General features: G+C 40.5%; 1 protein-coding gene across 4 annotated transcripts in view; it reads right to left on the bottom strand.

Annotated features, from left to right (window-relative positions):
- The window catches only part of SMG1 (SMG1 nonsense mediated mRNA decay associated PI3K related kinase), a 126,367-nt gene that overhangs the window by 15,118 nt on the left and 91,563 nt on the right, over positions 1-19,686 (bottom strand). For all 4 annotated transcript variants that reach the window (XM_045460058.1, XM_045460055.1, XM_045460056.1 and 1 more), the window contains 20 exons: positions 19,449-19,626; positions 18,761-18,922; positions 17,996-18,213; positions 17,512-17,666; positions 15,863-16,085; positions 13,731-13,977; positions 13,098-13,327; positions 11,530-11,778; positions 10,890-11,028; positions 10,693-10,802; positions 10,356-10,574; positions 9,345-9,535; positions 8,210-8,382; positions 7,782-8,061; positions 7,046-7,318; positions 6,581-6,815; positions 6,090-6,316; positions 3,081-3,231; positions 2,798-2,987; positions 1,948-2,417 (listed from right to left, as the gene is read on the bottom strand). In XM_045460058.1, coding sequence (XP_045316014.1) covers positions 1,948-2,417; positions 2,798-2,987; positions 3,081-3,231; positions 6,090-6,316; positions 6,581-6,815; positions 7,046-7,318; positions 7,782-8,061; positions 8,210-8,382; positions 9,345-9,535; positions 10,356-10,574; positions 10,693-10,802; positions 10,890-11,028; positions 11,530-11,778; positions 13,098-13,327; positions 13,731-13,977; positions 15,863-16,085; positions 17,512-17,666; positions 17,996-18,213; positions 18,761-18,922; positions 19,449-19,626 — 4,320 coding nt within the window. The remainder of the gene's footprint in view (positions 1-1,947; positions 2,418-2,797; positions 2,988-3,080; positions 3,232-6,089; positions 6,317-6,580; positions 6,816-7,045; positions 7,319-7,781; positions 8,062-8,209; positions 8,383-9,344; positions 9,536-10,355; positions 10,575-10,692; positions 10,803-10,889; positions 11,029-11,529; positions 11,779-13,097; positions 13,328-13,730; positions 13,978-15,862; positions 16,086-17,511; positions 17,667-17,995; positions 18,214-18,760; positions 18,923-19,448; positions 19,627-19,686) is intronic.

Raw genomic sequence — 19,686 nt, 5'->3', positions numbered from 1 at the left:
ATACATAATGAAAACAACTTCAAAATCTGAATAAATTAGTTTTCTTAATTCATGAGCTAAAAAAAAAACAGCTATTGATAAAACCGCAAAGAGAAGGAAATACACTGGGGTTCCTCACACTGGGCTATAACCACCAATTCCACCACTGGGAAGCAGCTTCAACATAAATGATACCAAAACACCACTGTCTGTACCAAAACAGACCCCAAGAAAATGGCAGTCCCCAAATATTACTCTATGAGTTATATAACCTGTTTGAAGCTACTGATAATATTGAAGCCTGTATTGGCGGGGGGGAATAGCTACAATTTATACTGTGCTTAGTGTCTTAAACAGAACAGAACTTTTTTTTAACATTTACTTTTAATGTTTATTTCTTGAGAGAGAGCGCGCACGAGTGCACGCATGAGAGTAGAGGGAAGGGGCAGAGAGAGAGGAAGACACAGAAGCCAAAAGAGCACAGTGCGGGGCTCAAACCCACAAGCTGTGAGATGATGACCCAAGCAGAAGTGGGATGCTTAACCGACTGAACCACCCAGGTACCCCTTTAACGTTTATTTTTGAGAGAGAAAGAGAAAGAGAGAGAAAGAGAGAAAGAAAAAGGAAGGAGAGAAAAAGGAAAGAGAGAAAGAAAAAGAAAAAGAAAAGAAAAGAAAAGAAAAGAAAAGAAAAGAAAAGAAAAAAGAAAAGAAAAAAAAGAAAAAAGAAAAAAAAGAAAAGAAAAGAAAAGAAAAGAAAAGAAAAGAAAAGAAAAGAAAAGAAAAAAAACAGAGAGCATGAATGGTGGAGGGGCAGAGAGAGGGGCAGGGAGACACAGAATTCGAAGCAGGCTCCAGGCTCTGAGCTGTCAGCACAGAGCCCAACACAGGGCTCAACCCCATGAATCACGAGATCAGGACCTGAACCAAATCGGATGCCTGAGCCACCCAACTGTCCTGAACAGCATTTTTTTTTTTTTTTTAAGTTTATTTATCTATTTTGAGAGGGGGGTGGAGAGAAAATCCAAGCAGGTTCTGCACTGACAGCCTATTCAGGGCTCCATCTCACGATCCGTGACATCATGACCTGAACCGAAAGGAAGAGTCAGACTCAAATGACTGAGCCACCCAACATTCCATATAGAACATCATTTGGGGGAGAGGGGGGAGTGGCGGATTTTTTAAAGTTTATTTATTTTTGAGAGCGAGAATCTCAAGCAGGCTCCGTGCACCTCCCCAAGCCCACCCCAGTGCAGAGACCAATGTGGGGCTTGAACTCACAAAACACGAGATTGTGACCTGAGCGGACACCAAGAATCAGATGCCTGATCAACTGAGCCACCCAGGTGCCCCTAGAACATTTTTAACCCTCATGGTCCTGAACCTTTGTGAGAGGTACTGTCCCCACCTTAGGGAAATTAAACTCAGATTCATATACCTGAATCCAAATCCATCTCACCCCCAAAGCCTGTGCTATCATACTGGCCCCCTAACTAATCAAGGACAAAAACCTGCTTCTCAAAAAAACAATTTCCAAATGATGACAGATTCATGCACAAAGTTGGTAACACATCAAGAGAGCATCAGGGAAACAGAACAGAAGTCACCTTAGAAATCATCTTAATTACACGTTAAATCATATAGGAGGCACATTCACATAACGAATAAATTCAACCATTAGAAATTATATTTACAAGCAATACTTACTGACACAGACAATACCAAACATACAACGCTGATGGAAATGAATTCAAAGGTCACAAAGTGTAAACACAAAACACTCTCCACTACATGGAACACAGACAAGGAATAACAGGAAAGAAACACCAAAATTCCAAAAAGCTGGGTTTGCTGCAAGCTGGCACAATTCAGGATGTTTATATTTTTTTCCCCTTATATTGTTTTATATTAATCTCCCCAGATTTTCAAATTCCTACATTGGGGAAAACCACACTCGAAAAATACTTACTTGAAACATGGCAATATGCAGCTGAACACGCTGCAGGCTTGTCTTACAAGAAGAAATACTGGTTTCCAGCCTGCGCACCAAATCATGCTTCTTCCAGGCAGTGTCGTAGGAACTCGCTAACACAGTTGCCCTGTTCATGACCAACTGAGAGAACTTTCCGATCTGGATGTTGTGCTCCACTGCTTTCTTACAAAGATCATCAACAGAAACTTTGCTTTCAGCACCAAAATCCTTCGCCTCTACTTGAGCAATAATGTCTACACCTAGAGCACTGATAAAACTGCAGAGGGTGAGTCCTAGGGCTTGGTTGGGAAGTCCAATCAAGAGCTGCCTCACGAAGTCAGCCGTGAATGCCTTTATAGGTTTGGCCATCTGGTCTTCACTGAAACAAGAGTTTCTAAAAAGGGTTTTCACATTGACCATCTGAACAGGCCCATTTACAGTATTCTGATCTTCAAGTGAACTTGATCCTAAAAAAAGAAAATCTTCTTAAAGTATTTCATGCAAAGCAAAATAAGGTGACAGTACTGCTTATTTAAAAACAAGGCTTGGGGAGCCTGGGTGGCTCAGTCGATCGGGCGTCTGACTTCAGCTCAGGTTGTGATCTCACAGCTCGTAAGTTCAAGTCCCCGTCAGACTCTGAGCTGAGCCTGTTTCAGATTCTGTGTCTCCCTCTCTCTCTGCCCCTCCCCCAGCTCACACTCTGTCTCCCTAAGAACTAAATAAACATAAAAAAATTAAAAAAAATAAAAAAAGACTTAATGAACATACAATTAAATTAAGCCTACCCCATCCTACACAACTAAATTCTACACAACTAAATCCAACACGTTTAAATGTGAAGTATTACCTGACAAAGTTTTAGAAAAGGTACCACAGAGCCTGAAGAACTCCTTAATTGTCTGTAGTCTTTTTAGAAAGAAAATTTCTTCTAGCACCTGCCGGTGATTATCATCATCAAAAAAATTGACTTGGGTGCTCCTAGCTTCCCTTATAATGTCAATCTTTCGCCAAGCTATGGGAATTTCCATCTTGTTTAACTATGTAAAAAAGAAGAAAAGTTCATTTCTCCACTCTTTGTACTGTGAACAACTACTACACTTGCATTATTTATTCATAAAGTCAATATTTACCTTTTCAATTAGTAAACCAAAAGCAGTTTCCACTTGGGCAAACATGCCATCAAATGCTACCAACAGCATCTGGCCAGCTGACATTTTTGGTGTTTCATCAACTGAACCATTTCTTGGTTGGATTAATTCACCATATTGAGCATGAAGTATTCTAGAGAAAAAGAAAAGGGAATTAAAATCCTACCTGGAGAGTAGTAAGTTTGAGAGAGAACACACAGAAGGTCAACAAGTGTCAGAGCCGGCTAACATGTAATCTAGAAAACAAATCTTGTTGCATGAAGAGTGTTAACGGTAAAATGGCATGTAGTGTCCACCATAATGTGAAGTTAATGATTCCAATTCAGTATTAGTAATTGATCATGTGATTAAATTTAATGCAAACTTGAATTATAACAATTTTTAAAAGAACTATATAAGATATTACAGTCTCATTTTATACAAAGAATGTAAAATAATATAACCTCCCAATAACTGTCAAGAATCACCAAATTCTGAAGTTGGAGGACTTAGCAAAAATTGTGCAGGATGTTCACACTACTGTCACATGACCGAGCCAACTACAGGCAGTAAACTCAGATGCCTGCCATCTTTGGCAAGCTTGGTTTTGAATAATGCATAGTCTGAGCATAGGTTTTCAGAAATTCACCCTGCTCATCATTGTTAACTTAAGACTTACAAAGTGGCTTATGGATCAAGACACTATTCTGAAATTTTTATATAAAAAAAAATCAAAAACAGCACTCCTAGTACCTACAACTAGTATCAGTTTATGTCACTAATGTTAATTAGATTGTCAACTTTATCACACAGAAACTGCTACAAAACTATTAAGAGAATTTAAAAACTAAGCTAACCAGAGCAGTTTCTTCTTTTTTTTTTTTTAATATATGAAATTTATTGTCAAATTGGTTTCCATACAACACCCAGTGCTCATCCCAAAAGGTGCCCTCCTCAATACCCATCACCCACCCTCCCCTCCCTCCCACCCCCCATCAACCCTCAGTTTGTTCTCAGTTTTCAAGAGTCTCTTATGCTTTGGCTCTCTCCCACTCTAACCTCTTTTTTTTTTTTCCTTCCCCTCCCCCATGGGTTTCTGTTAAGGTTCTCAGGATCCACATAAGAGTGAAACCATATGGTATCTGTCTTTCTCTAACCAGAGCAATTTCTAATGGAAAAAAGAGCTACAACATGCTATAAAATTTTCCTTAAGATGATGAAAGTTTCTCCAAAACAAGGTACAAATATAAGCTGTAACAGAACCAAGCATGAAGATAGTCACCCAACTCATACAAAACAGTGGACAATCATCCATTTGAGGTAAGGGAAATCTGAATTACATATTAAAGGGAGATAAATGAGGGCTGAAATACAGTGAGAAAGAAAGGTATACTGATCTACATTTCACATTTGAAATAATGCTAAAAATTAAATGATAAAGATGTTAGGCAAATAATCTAAACCATCGTCTAGCTGACATTTATAGTAATTACACTCTTTTTTTTATTGTATGGTGAAGTAACTACAAGTAAACATAAAATAGGAAAACTGTGAGTGCAGAAAACACTAAAAATTATTGTTAACATTTTAGGTCAAGTAGCAGCACCATGATTAAGAAAAATAAGTTTAGGGGCTCCTGAGTGGGTCGGTTGGTTCAGCGTCCAACTTCAGCTCAGTCCATGATCTCACAGTTTGTGAGTTCAAGCCTTGCATTGGGGCTCTGTGCTGACAGCTCAGAGCCTGGAGCCTGCTTCAGATTCTGGGTCTCCCTCTCTCTCAAAAACAAACATTAAAAAAAATTTTTTTTTAAGAAAGATAAGTTTATATTTTAGATACATATACTTCCTACAGTATTTAAGAATGAAAAGATACCTGCTTCAAACTAATTGGGGTAGTACAATTAAAAAAAAAAATTTTTTTTAACGTTTATTTAGTTCTGAGAAAGAGAGAGAGAGCAGGGGAGGGGCAGAGAAAGAGGGACACACAGAATCCAAAGCAGGCTCTGGGCTCCAAGCCAGCAGCACAGAGCATCACTCGGAGCTTGAACCCACGAACTGCGAGATCATGACCTGAGCCGAAGTTGGACCCTTAGCCGACTGAGCCACCCAGGCGTCCCAGGGCGGTACAATTTAAACAAATAATTTAAACAACTTAAACAGATGCAGATAATACCCAAAGGTGGTAAAACAAAGGTTCATTCTACTATTCTACTTTCTTTAACCTTTGAATTTTCTCATGGAGGAAGCACGGCAGGTCAATCCATTTCAACTCTCTCAATTATATTTTCTGGGGTCAACTGGACACGAGAATGCCAAAGAAAGAGGTCTTGAGTCACCAGAGATAAAGGGACTTAAATCATGGGGATAGTGCATGGCTGGAGGAACCACCCAACCTTTACAGGTTCCAAGGTCAAACTGTTTTTCTGGATTTATGAGATGAAAAACACAGCGTTCAGTATCTAAAACAAACAATAAAATTTAAGCAAATTTAAAAGCCTTCACCTGAAGTGAGCCGTATACTCCATTAGCTAACTAAACTGGCGCATGTAATTTCATGGAGTTCTGAGGGCTGGCTTAAAAAATACTACACTCCACTCCGTGTGTATTCACATGGTGAAACACCACCCACGCACGCGTCGTGTATGCGTTAGAACAGCACGGAGCTACACACACACAAACAAGCGCGTGAGTAACTGGTGAAACCTCAGGAAGTCCTGCTGACCGCGGCAACATCCCTTTCGCGGTGCTGCCACAGCCCATCAGTAGGCGAGATGCTAACGCCACAGGATGGATGAAGCGTGAGCGAGATGTCCCTGCACACGGTTTTTACGACTTCCCGAGAACCTGTAGTTATTCCCAAATGAAAGTTTTTTAAAGATAAGTAAGCATTTGCAAGTAATTGTATCTGCTGTAAAATTAAAACTGAACTCAGAGTAGAATAAGAGCTCAGAACCCCTTTATCTGGCTTCCCCATCTCTTTCCCAAGAAAACTGCACAGCTAGCATTCACTTGCCTGGCTACATCGATGTAATGAGCATGTGTTTCTTCCTCGAGTCCCATAGCTGCATTTCTTAAGTAGGCCTGAAGAGATTCAACTAGAGTCTGCAGGGGAACGCCATCAGTGGTCTGCTCAATAAGACTGTCCAGCTCATGAAGCATACTTTCTAATGTGTACTCTCCTTTCATCAAGCATCTCAGTGCTTCTGGAAATATGATTTGCCGGAAATTTGAATTTAATTCCTATAAATATGTGAGAAATATATTTTAATGTTTTCTGAGTTTAGATAAGTTATACATTTACAGGCTTAATGCCATATATTAAGAACTTATGCAACTATAACCAACATATGGCCACAAACCTCTCAGTGATCTTTAAGTGACCAATGAAGCAGGATTAAAAGGGGAGAAGTCAAATTGCCTTTCTGAACCAAAGATGTAAGAAGTACGCTGTTCAATTGATCTAAAACAAATTCATCAACTTTAAGCTAACTTAAAAGTGCTCACCTGAAGGGAGGTGTACACTCCGTTGGCCAGGTGAACCGCCTCAGAAGCTTCCAGGGGGTTCGGGATGTCTAAGTCCTGCGGCACCAGGTGGCACTGCTTCAGTAACTGCACCAGGCACGTGACGTTCCCGCTCATGCTGCAGAGCTCCTCCAGGAACCAGGCTCCGTCCCGAGAGGTCAGATCCACCAGCTGCTCTCCCGCGCTTGAAGCTGCACCTTCCATCATCAGGTTCCGCCTAAACTCAATTAAATATTTGTACAGTGAAACCGACCCAGCTACCCTCACTCACAAAAGCGAATGCCTCAACACTGGAAAGGAAGTAAAGGAGTTGTGACGCCAAGCAAGACCCAGGACAGTACAGAATACCTTAAGTTGGGGATTAAACAAAAGACCAGTGAAATCGCAAATAAACATCAATGTTTTCAAGACAACGAAACGGTCTCCACAGGAGGCTGGCTGACTCACCTTGTGAGGGTACAAAGGGCCGAAATAATAACACTTGCTAGACTCAAAGATCCTTCTTCTCCATTCTCGTGAAGAAAAACTTTAATACAACGTTCAATTTCTTTCAACTGATCTTCACAGACAGGCACAGTGACAGCTTCCTGTTTCAAGCGTTCCACTTGCCTAATAAGCCTGCTGTTGATGTCGGCTGCATACCGCTGCAGAGTCATTTCGGTGGCAGTGATGAACTGACACACTGTTGGGGGGGGCTGGGGGGCATACTGCATTTCATATCTATAAAACCAGAGAGAGGCGCTTGTTTACAACACAACCACACTGGACCCAGGGCGACATGGGGTATCGCATATGATCCTCAAACCTTAAACAGGAGAAATCGTGATTTCCATTTTTACAGCCAAGTCTTAGGAACTGAAGTAACTTTCCAAGATGACTCGTTAATGAGGGACAGATCAATGTTTGAGTTTAGCTCTCTTGACCCAGATCCCGGTCAGTGGCTAAAGAGACTCCGACACTGGGATCCACTTTATTTAATGAGGAAAACCACACTGTCTTAGGAGGGAAAGCATGAGCTCAGATTCTCCTCAAACCAAGAAAAAAGTGACTCCGTTTAAAACCCCATCCATCAGCCCATTCTCGCAGAAAAATGAAATATCATGCACACATAATGATAATCATTTGAACACAGCTTTGCTTCCAATCCAGGAGAAGTTAAGCAAATGAAGCATGACCAACTCACTTCCTGTAGAGCTCTTGACAGCGCTCTACTGTGATGTTACAGATGAGCTCTTCCATCCAGGTCTTCCACTGTTCAATCCGATGTTTCTGAAATATGGCCTTGGGGTACTGCAGAGCCACGGTCGCATAGTGATGCAGCTGCTCCAGGCAGCCCCGGAGCACGGAGCGCCGCTGCTGGAGAAGGGCACCCACCTCCCCCTCCAGCTGCTCGCACTGGCTGATCAAGTGGGCCTGGCCGGCATTCTGTAGAAAGGCTGTCGCTGGCACATAGCTCGGAGGACCTTTTGGTGAAAGAGGACTATTAATACCAGTGCAACTATTCCCACCCAGCAGTCACTGCAAGGAGCACAGAGCAGAACCCCACACATAACAAAACAACCCCAGATTCACAGGCTCACGTGTGTATCTAAAATAAATCAAAACCCATACCAAGGTCCATTTGTGTGCTGATCTCCTGAAGCAAACTTGCAAGCTGTGTTGCTTCTAAATTATTGAACGCAGCCTGATAATGTGTTATCCACTGTTCAAATTCATTGAGCTTCACCTGGATTGCTTCCTGAACAGCCCTTTGCTGAGTCTGTAGTTGAGTGTGTTCAGAATACCTAATAGGAAGGGAAAACATTTTTTAATTGGTTCTTTCTTCTACGTACTTTCATAACCTTGATTTTGCTCATACTTGGGACTGCCTAGTAAGCTCCCTTTTCAATCTTGAGGGCAGTGCTCAAACGTAATACCTTACTTCTCTGATTTTTCCCGTAACTCTCTCAACTATACTCACAACATTCTAAATAAAATTCTACCATACCTTCCAGGTTTTGAGCTCTCTTCAGCATAAAAGACAAGAAGGTTGACAGATCTTTTGAATCTCACAGACTAGTGCAATGTGTTGCATCTGCATATTTACCGCTTACTGAGCACCTACCTACTCTGCACGAGGTTCATTCACTTAGATCACTCTAGTTTAATGCTTAACTCAGCAAAGTGGATAACATACCTGCCACTGTACTAATGAATAAGGACTCAGACACAGACTGTAGAGAGAAAACCCAGGTTTGCCTGAATCCAAGTTCATATTCTAACCACTATACCCACCCATCTTCCATAGTTACATGCTCAAACATGTGAATATAAAAAAGTAGAAAATTTAAATGAATTTTTGTGCATTAACATTTTGAAACTGCAGTCCTTGGGAGTATTTTTATCATTTATGTAAACTGCTGTAATAATTCTAATTCAGGTTGACAATGTTTACATAAATGGGAAAATTCTCCTTCATGGCAAATATTAAGAAACAAGAGCTTGGGGCTCCTCGGTGGCTGTCAGTTAAACATCTGACTTGGGCTCTCAGGTCATGATCTCACAATTCACGAGTTCTGTGCTGACAGCTTGGAGCCTGGAGCCCACTTCATATTCTTTGTCTCCCTCTCTCTTTGTGCCTCCCTCTCTCATGCTCTGTTTCTCCCTCTCCCTCCTTCCCTCCCTCCCTCTCTCTAAAATACATAAACATTAAAAAAACCTTTTTTTTTTTTTTTTTTAAAGAAACAAGAGTTCAACACTTTTAAACCTGTGTTGCAGAGTGTGAGAAGGATGGTCCACTCCTTCCGCTCCTTCTAGAAACTCTATTTCTTCTAGCAGTTTGCCCTGCAGTTTTTCCACATCTGTCAGTTGCTCTTGCAAGCTTAGGTATTCATCTAAGCTGCTGTCCAGCTTGGGAAGCACAACCAGCATCTCATCCCTGTTCTTAAACCAGTTCACCTGTAGAAAGATAATTATGATTAGAAAGATTCTTACAGGGTCAACTGTGAGACAGCATGACACGTGCCAGAAGGAACGTGTTAGATGAACACCCTGTCCCTGACAGGGTGATGGTATCACCTGCATTTTACAAATAAAGATAAGCAGGGCGTTCAAGTTCACACAGCTGTAGTAAATGGGGACTCAAATCCCACAATAGCATGTAGTTACCACCAAGGCACACAAAACAGTGTTGGCATCACTGGCTACCACAACACTAAGATTAAGACTGACGGGAGGCTATCTAATTAAAGAACACCTAAAATAGTCACTGGTATACACACTGCAGTGTATTAAAAAAGGTCTAATTTTTTTCAATTCATGAACCCATCTCCAACAAACGGGAGTGTGATCGTGTGCCTTTGTGCACAACACAAATGTGTTGGCAGCATTTCCTACTAATAAGACATCAAATCGCCCTATTCCGCTGCCCTTTCAATGTTGTACATGACAGTCCTCCAAAAAAAATTTTTTTAAAGATAGCTTTAGAGGCATGTGGGTGGCTCAGTTGGTTACACGTCTGACTTTAGCTCAGGTCAGGATCCCGCGGCTCATGGGTTCGAGCCCCAAGTCGGGCTCTGTGCCAACAGCTCGGAGCCTAGGGCCTGCTTCAGATTCTGTGTCTCCCTCGCTCTCTGCCCCCCGCCCCCCGCCCCGCTGAAAAAATAAACATTAAAAAAAAATACTATTCCTATGAAAATAACTAAATCAACAGAGTTTCACCCACTTTTTGATGGACATGTTAACACTAATAAAAGACGGTGACTGTCACTGCCCTCACCTTAATTTCAGCTACTCTGGAAGAAAAGAGGCTGCGCGTGATCTCTCGCTCCATCTCTCTCTTGCTCTGCTTGCTCTCGGCCTGCTGGCCGCCTCCACCGTATACAGCGCCAGCAAACCCGGCCTCGCCCCCGGCTGTCCAGTCCACCAGAGGGTCATACACAAAGGCCTCCAGCAAAGTCAGAAGAGTCTCTCTGCCACGCCGCATAATGTGTAGAACCTGTTTTTAGAGAAGTTTCCATCAGGCTTTCCCCCAGTTTCCTCACTGAAATGCAGTCTTTCATTCCACAAGATCTGTTAATTTAACAGGTACGTGAAAAGGTGGAGAAACAGCGTACCTGCTCGCATGAAAGCCTAAAAACACCTTCTACTCCAGTTACACCCAGTGCCGTTTCAATGTTCTGTGTCATTCGGAAAGGGACCTTCTCAGGAACTCTAAGGCTTTTACCTTGAAAAGACAAATGGTTCTATTTTTGTCCTTTCACCAAAAACATCTGACCCACACGTAAATGTAAAAAGTCCAATTTGATTTTACCTTTTTCAAAGCAAACGTTGTAGTCTATGTGAACCACCTCTCCAGTCGTCATATCTATGAGAACGTTATCCAGATGTCTGTCTCCAAGGCCAATTATGTATCCGACCATAGACATGACTGCAGTAGATCTGGCGTAAGACTAAACAAGAGGGTAAAGGGTGGGGAGAGCAGGCTGTAACACCATCAGCAAATCTCCTTCCAACACAGACTGGACGCTTCAAAATTCCCAACACCATAACCCCGCTCCCTCATTTCTAACTAGCTGGCACTCCTCGGGGCTGCTACGAGCGGTCACGGAGGCTCTGCGCTGAGCAGCAGCACACAACACTGTGGTCCTTGTTGGTCGTGCTCAGTATCAGAATGCTGGATTTTAAAATCAAACTATTTTCAGTCTCCCTAGTTTTTCCTTTTCTCAAGTTTTTATTCTTTCGTTCCATCCATAATCCCCTCTGTTCTGCCCACACACAGTCATGGCCACGCCTCATAAAAATAAGTGCACATAAGATTCAAATACAGTTCTCGAATTTCCACGTCTGGAGGGAGACAAGGGGGAAGGGAAGGACGGTGAACAACACACACAAGATAGGAAACAGGCAAAAGAAACAGCAATATTGATTACAGTCCCAAACAAAACACATACCTGTGTGACTCTCCACCATTCGTCAGGGGTGGTGCAAGATGACCAAAGCTCTTTAGCAAGGAGATTTGGGGGGGTGGCCTCCATTAACTCTTCTAATACCGCCTTCATTACATGAAGAGGCCAATCTCGTCGGGACACATCCAAACTAAGTCCAACTGCTTTTAAAGCAGGGCCAATTTTACTATAATAAAGTTCACTAGGACGAGGTACAATTCCCGGATTCTGAGGAGTTTGGTAGGAATCTTGGGCCTTAAAAAAAATTTTTTTTAAGAAAAAAAATTAACTTTATTTAAACAAAGGTTACTTGGAATATAAAGTAGTATGTTAAAAACTGATTTTTGAGTTGCATTCTCCATCTATCTAGCCAATTTATACACACCAAACAGGTAATTCTTCTGGAAGTTCCATCTTTCTTACAATCTACACATCTTTCTCTTAATTAACTACTATGACTTTATTGGAAACTTGGTCTACTGTTCTATTTTCTCGAGGTTCAATTCAAACTCAATATCCAATTTACATTCTTCTTTGTAACATACAATTCTATTTAAAATTAGTCGTTAATTTGGAATGCCTGAGTGACTCAGTAGGTTAAGCATCCTACTTTTGATTTCTTTGGCTCAGGTCATGATCTCGCGGTTTTTGAGTTCAAGCCCGACGTGAGACGCTGTGCTGACAGTCTGGAGCCTGCTTGGGATTCTCTCTTTCTCCCTGTCTCTGCCCCTCCCCCACACGTGTGCGCTCTTGCTCCCTCTCTCAAAATAAACTTCAAATCTATCATTAATGAATGCACAAATTTCATTCTTCACTGATCAAGTCATTTAACAACATTCAGACAAATATTTAGGTAGTCCCTAATTCCCATCGCTAATCTACCCCCCAATAATTGTTCTGTAGTCTTCTATGCTTATTTTTTAAACTCGACTCCTTTCAAACTCTTGTTCCTTCCTATACCTAACCTAATTAGATTGTTTTGGCTAGATATGGAATCCTGAAGTTCAGACTAGAAAACTTACCTTGTATGTCTGTAGCACTTGGTACTGTTCCTGGCATATACTCAACACTCAGGTACTTAGCTACAATTAATGCTAAATTGAATCCCTAGTCTAAATCAAAATCATAAATTTCCCAGTCACAAAATCACATAATTAACCCTAAATATAAAGTTGTTTATTATTTACATCCTTAATTTAAAAGAACCTGGGTTTCCAAGCTGTTTCTTATTATAAGTTTAACTTAAAAGACCCTAGTAAGCCCAATAAAAAAAGCATCAAGATGTTAAATATCAACTTACTGAGTGATTAATGACCATACTACCATCCTACCTGCTCCCCCCTGTATTTGTCTAGAACCAGACTGTCAAATGTCACCATTTCTTCCTGTTAAGTTTTTATAAAATGTGCCTCAGAAACACTTTCCCAGATACCTTAAATCTATTCTGTAACATATAAACTTTCCAAAACACTCAAGAACAGTAGCCTGTAAGCATTTCACACAGAACAAGAGACTAATATGCTTTTTTATGTATATTCAAATAATAGTATATGCATATTTGAGTTTTAATCAACCTTCTGTGCTTGTAAGGCGGCCTCCCGTTGTTGCCATCGTTTGTAAAGACCAAATAAAGGTGTGGCTCCATCCACCCACTGGATTAGTCCTGATCGTGTTCCAAGCGGTGTTACAGAATAGTGTCGGGCATGGAAACGGGGCGTTTCCTGGCGATTGATTGTAGCAAACATGGTATTCACAATAGACAGGAATTGCATTATTCTCTCATCCAGATGTAAATCTTCCAATCCTATGGAAACAAAAGTTAAAGTAGCTAGAGTGGTGACCACATGGGTGTAAAGTGCAATGGGGTGGAGGGGCATAGGGGCTTACAAACATACACTTTTATGTTTCTTCTCAGTTAACAGAAGCAGTCAAAAACTGAGAGCCAAAGAAGCACAATGACAGCATTAGAGAACATTCCATTTAGTCACAAGGTATTAAGACACTAGCATTATTAGCTGCACCTCATTTCTGCTTATATAAGTTCTTAAGCAAAGAGACAGTAGGAAATGGAAAAATCTTACTACACAGCCTCCAACCACTGCTATTCAAAATCACAGCCAGGCTATTCACCTGAAACAATCCTCTCCCATCACATTTCACACACAAAATCAGATTAATCAGATTAATGCTCTTCTTTTAAATCCCACCTTTGAAAAGGTAAGGATAGCTTTTCCCATCTGACCCCAGAAAGAGAAGTTTCTTTGGCTTGGTTTTGGTAGGTAAGATGGTGATGGTTCCGCCCACACTGTGGATTGTGACAGTGTCTCTAGCTGACACCTCTCCAGGAAGAGCAATTTCAGTGTTAGTCATGGCAGCCAGCCAGGGGCTGATTTCTTCAAGACGCAAGATGTAACTTGCACGTTTCTGTGCTCTCTGTTGCAAACTCAGCATTATCTATATTTAGGAGATAGGGAAAAACAAGTTCATGTTATCATTATAGCACTTATTTTCTTCCACATTCAACTGGCATAAAAGTAAACTTAACATACCAACATAGATACTTCTTATTGTAGTGCCTATACTTATTTGACGTTATGTATTTGGGCCATCCTGAGAAGGGAAACAGTGGTGTGTGGATGTGACCTAGGTGATTTTTACTTTGTTCAGACCAACTTCTCTGTCCAAACAAGCAATGAAATCCCAGCAGATGGAAAGAAAGCACTAATTCAGCAGCAAAATTCAGAGCTTCTAACAAGCTAATCCCCCCACTGTTAAGCTATGTTTGATCAGTGCCAAAACAAATCAATTAAGTCCTCACAATAGAGCAGATGTAACTGACAGCTGTTGGCTATCAAATAGATACACTGTTAGAGCTCTGACCACTTAAAGTATGTAGAATAACACCACAACCCCCTCTAATAATTTGCAGGGAGTGAATAGCATATGTAGGTGTATCCCTGCTTGCAGCTAACTCAATAATGTGCACCTGAATTAATGAACTCTGGATTCTGCTTTCATGTGAAAAATGTGTAATCAATCCTTAGCGAGCTTTGTTCCATAAAAGGAAAAATACAACTGGGAACACCCCAAGTATCCATGACAGGACAATGGATACACTGTGGCATTTTCCCATATTAGATCAATGTTCACCTGCATACAAAATATGGATGGACCATTAAAAAAAAAAGAAAAGAAAACCCAATGCTAATCTATCAATTATGGAAGTAATAAAAACATACATGCATACACACACACATACACCATGTATACACATACACACATATACATACATACATACTGGTATACTGTATATAACCTCATTTATATTAAGTTAAAAACATCCTTTAGAAATGCATCAGTAAATAAAAACTATTTTTTAAAGTATTCTTCCTATCTCTTCCTCTGGTTTTCTTGGTTAATTTATTGACAAGGAGACACAGAAGCAAGGAACTGCTAATGGAACACAAGCAAACAAGTTTGGCTGGGCCACACACAATGAACTTCAGTCTTCATGTTAGCCCTCTAGGCTTGTGCTTCTAGCTTACGTCCTATGAATTTAGCATGTACTCTAGTTTCCTCTAGATTGCACTTACTCATTAAAGTCAGGTGGACTTTCTTTCTACACTATCTTTTAATAGTTTTCTCATTGCTAAAGTTAAGTAAGGAAATTAGGAGTAAGGTAAGGGATAGAGAAAGAGAGAATGAAAGAAAGAAAAAGCTACAACATGATAAATGTTCTCCTAAAATAATGGTGCTGTTGCTGTACCAGGTCAAAGAAAATACACAATTAAGGGGACCAAAACATAAAAGACAGGATTCTCAAATATTTAAAAACACTAATCATCCCCAAGTAGCTTATGCAGAACCGATTTCAAAACAGTTACTTATAAAAATTGATGTTGTTCCATGTGAACATTTTGTCTGTTATAAATATTTAATAACAAAAAAACAGAGGAATATTCAATACCCACCCCAAAGAAAACTATATAGGTACAAGGTTAAATTTTATAATCTTTATGAAGACAATAAAGCAAGCAATCAATATTTAGTTCGAGGCCAGACCTCTTCCTTGGTTAATTTTTTACAGTATATTCTTCCTTAGTGTGAACCCTCTACAGATAAAAGTTTGCTGCCCTAGGCCCACTCACCGCCAAATTCTCAAAATAAAGAAAACACCTTTCTTTCTCCACATTCCTTATAAGCAACTGGTCATAGGTTGCCTTCTAGGGGCCTACAAAAGTCTTCTCTCACATTGCAAGTAAGGAGAGTCCCCATATTTAAATTCTGTATCTCATACGGAATTTCCCATGCTAGTAGCATTCTTGAGATTTTTCTGTACCTCTTTAAAGGGAATCCAGCTGCTTCCAGGCTTTGCAGGATTGGAGGGTGTCTTCAGTTTTTCAAGAGCATTTTCAATTGCTTCACCATAGTTATCCTGAAACCACTTTTCATGAGGTGTCTCCGCAGGGGCCGCGGTGATGCTCCTCACATGCTCCAAAGCGAACACAATGGGCTTCATCAAAGCCGTGTGCTTTTCCCGCATGATAGCAATTTTCTCTTCTCTGGCCAGGGAGGCATAAAGAGTTTTACAAACACGGAACAGTTTAAATGCATCAAGTGCAAGTAAATACTATCAGAGAGTAAGCTAAATAAATAAAATACTGGCAAAATAACTTACTAACACAGCACTGTAAAATATCCAGCACATGAAAGAGGAAGCTTTTTTCAACAACTGGTACTGGGAAAACTGGACATCCACTTGCAAAAGAATGAAGCCAGACCCTTACCTTCCTTATATGACATGCAAAAAAATAACTCAAAATGGAGCAAAGACCTTAAGAGCCAAGACTTTAAAACTCTTAGGAAAAAAAATGTAGAGGAAAGGCTTCTGGCCGCTGGATTTGGCAACAATTTCTCAACAAAAGGCAAAACAGAAAAACCGGGCTACTATATCAAACTCCACTTACGTGCATCAAAAGATACTATTAAGAGACTGAAAAGAACGCGCAAAAGGGGAGAAAATATTTGCAAATCATACATGTGAAAGGGGGTTAATATTGAGAATTACAGAGAAAACTCCTAAAATGACAAAAAAAAATTCCCAACAACCCAAATTCAAAACTGAGCGAAAGATTTGAATAGAGATTTCTCCAAAGAAGCTATTCAAATGATCAAAAGGCACATGAAAAGAGGCTCAACATCACTAGTCGTTAGGGAGATGCAAGTCAAAACCACAAGCAGATACCACTTCACACCCATCAGGATGGCTACTATATAAAAAAACAAGCAATGACAAATATTGGCAAGTATGCAGAGAAACTGGAACTCTTGAGCACTTGTGGCAGGAACGTAAACTGATGCAGGAAAACAGCACCAGTTCCTCTGGTGGTTCCTCTGTAATTCAAACATAGAGTAACAATATGACCCAGGCAAATCCATCGGATCATACACAAAATAACTGAAAACGGAGTCCAACAGATACTTGCACACTGATGTTCACCAAAAAGCAACCCAAATGTCCACTGAGAGATGATGGCATGAACTAAATGAGGTATATCCCTACAATGGAATATTATTCGGCGATAAAAGGAAATTCTCACATATGCCACAACATGGATGAACCTCCAAACATGCAAAGTGAAACACGCCAGGCACAAAAGGACAAATACCTTTGACTCCACTTACATGAGGTACTCGGAGGAGTCAAATTCAGAGACAAAATGTAGAATAGTGGTAAAGAGGGGCTAGGGTTAAGGAGCCATGGAAGGTTAGTGTTTAATGAGTACAGAGCTTATGTTTGGGATGAATAAGTTCTGGAAATGAACAGGAGTGATAGTTGCACAACACTGGACACACGCTTACTGTGACTGAATTACTCTTAAAACTGGTTAAAATAACAAACTTTATGTCTTGTGTATTTTACGTTACAAGCGGGGAGGGGGGCAGGGAGCGAATTTGTTTTCAGAGTAAAAGCGTATGAAAACGTACTTGCGTAAGGTGTTGTTGTTCTGGACTCTCTTCACCTCATCTTCCAGCTGCTGGATTCGTCTCAGGACATACATATGTTGCTGTAACAGAACTCCCAACCAGAGCTCATCCCAGAGAACAGTGACCCTGCGCAGCTCAGCCACAAGCATCTGAACCTGCGACACATGGTACATCCAAATACGCTCAGCTACAAGTCCACACGCCCAGCACAGTTCTGCAAACACTAGGAATTACAAGTTCACTGTGTGCATCTTTGATTTATTCTACGAGCAGAGAACCTTGATTAGTGATTCTATCAATACTGATTTATAAAACCGGTACTGACTTGTAAAAGCTCATCTAGAGTAAAAACTCTAAAGGTTTTTTTGTTCTTCAGATACTGTTTCCATGACAGTGTTTATGGATGGGTTCTAGGTTGTTTTATGGGGAGGGAGAGCATATAATAAAAGCTGTTTTAAAACATATGAATTGTGCTTTTCTGTACCTGTAACACCATGGTTGGGTTTGCAGAGGACAGTTTATCGACAATTTTGCTGTAGCAATCCTGCATCATGGCCTGGTCTTCATTTAATCCACTTTTAGGTTCATCCTTGTTGCTATCCTGAGAGGCAGGAGGACTTCCTCCCTCACATTCAGAAACCAGCAATTCTTCTCCTTGAATATTGCCAAGTAAAGTTGGAATTGCAGAGGAAAACTTATTTCCTATGAGAAAATGCAAGAATAAGGTACACTTTGGAAGTTTCTCCTATGCGCATATGTTAAGAAAAATATCAGTAATCTATTTGACTCCAAGGGCACTCACTTTAATTTGCCTTCTGTGCATTAAAATGACCAAAAATCATGGATCTTCTGCCTTGTATTTATTAATATTATAAGCAAATAGAAGATAAATGAAAAAATAAATAAATGAGCCTCAGCACACAAAGCTTTCTCACAGCCAGAGCCCTCTGAGCTTGGTTTCCTCCTTATCCACCATTTACTCAGCTCATCAGGGAACCTGATTTCTCCAAGCCTGAATGGGTTACTGTAAGGCTGAAGGTCGCATGTAAAGAACATGCCCCACTGTGGGACTCAGCAGTTACTATCTCAATAAACCGTAATTATTATTATTATTATTATTTATTCTCAAAAAAAGTACGAACTCCCCAACGCTGTAACATAAAGCTCAAAAAGTTTACCTAACAGACATTCCTTGCAAAAGACTTTATATTTAGAGCAGAGTAGCAGTGTTTTAATTAATATTCCATACCTGAAGCCTGCGATTCAGTACTAAGTGATATGGTGCCCACTATTGCAGGGTACAGAATGAGATGTGGGGAATCTTGAGCCACTCGGCAGAGGAGGTTACAAATACTCTGGCGCACATACACTTCAGGATGGTTTAAGCGTGAGAAAAGCTGTGGAATAATTCCTTCAGGATAAGAAGAAAGAAAGATACTTTAAAGTTATTAAAAACTGTCAACACAGTAGATGCAAACATGTAAAACCTGACATATGTCAGCATCAGTTCTAAGAGCCTCAAATTCCTCTCTGTATTAATAACAAAGAACCCTAACAATAGCTCCTGATTTGCATGTTTGGTTAGGGTACAGAGCAATTCAACAATGTTCTGGCCAAATGTATTTTCTAAGAATGCCTGTAAAAGACAGACACAGATCATTTTTTAACACCTGGCATATAAAATTTTTTTAAAAGTTATTTTCACCAGGATCTCCAAAATTCATCTTGCATGCATAAAGCTCCTGCCTCTCAGCCTTCTGGTTCTCTGAAAGGTGGGAGACAAGAACATGTAATGTACAGGTCACATATTCTATCACTAGTGTAGCTACTCTGTAACTCATTCAAATAATAAACATGAAGGAACTACCATTTTTTAAATTGTCTTCTATCTCCTACCCAGAAATAATTTTCCTGAAACATTTTATTTAGACCCTTACCTCTCCATGGAGCAGTAGGTGTTGTTTCCAAGCCACGTTCCAGATACTGCCTAAGCTCGCCGGCATGTTTCACGAGCAATCTGAGCAGGCGCAGGGTGGCCATCACAATCACATCATCAGTGCTCTGCTCTGCTCTGTGACTTAAGTGTAGCCTAGGGTCGTCTTCATCTAAGGGAATCTAAGGGCAAAAGATGAAAGGCAGAAACAAGAATACCGTTTTCGTCTGCTAGGTGAGAGA

This window comes from Leopardus geoffroyi, chromosome E3 (genome assembly GCF_018350155.1).
Source record: "Leopardus geoffroyi isolate Oge1 chromosome E3, O.geoffroyi_Oge1_pat1.0, whole genome shotgun sequence".
Taxonomy (NCBI): domain Eukaryota; kingdom Metazoa; phylum Chordata; class Mammalia; order Carnivora; family Felidae; genus Leopardus; species Leopardus geoffroyi.
The sequence above is the reverse complement of the archived record's forward strand: the minus strand, read 5'-3'. Positions and strand labels throughout refer to the sequence as shown.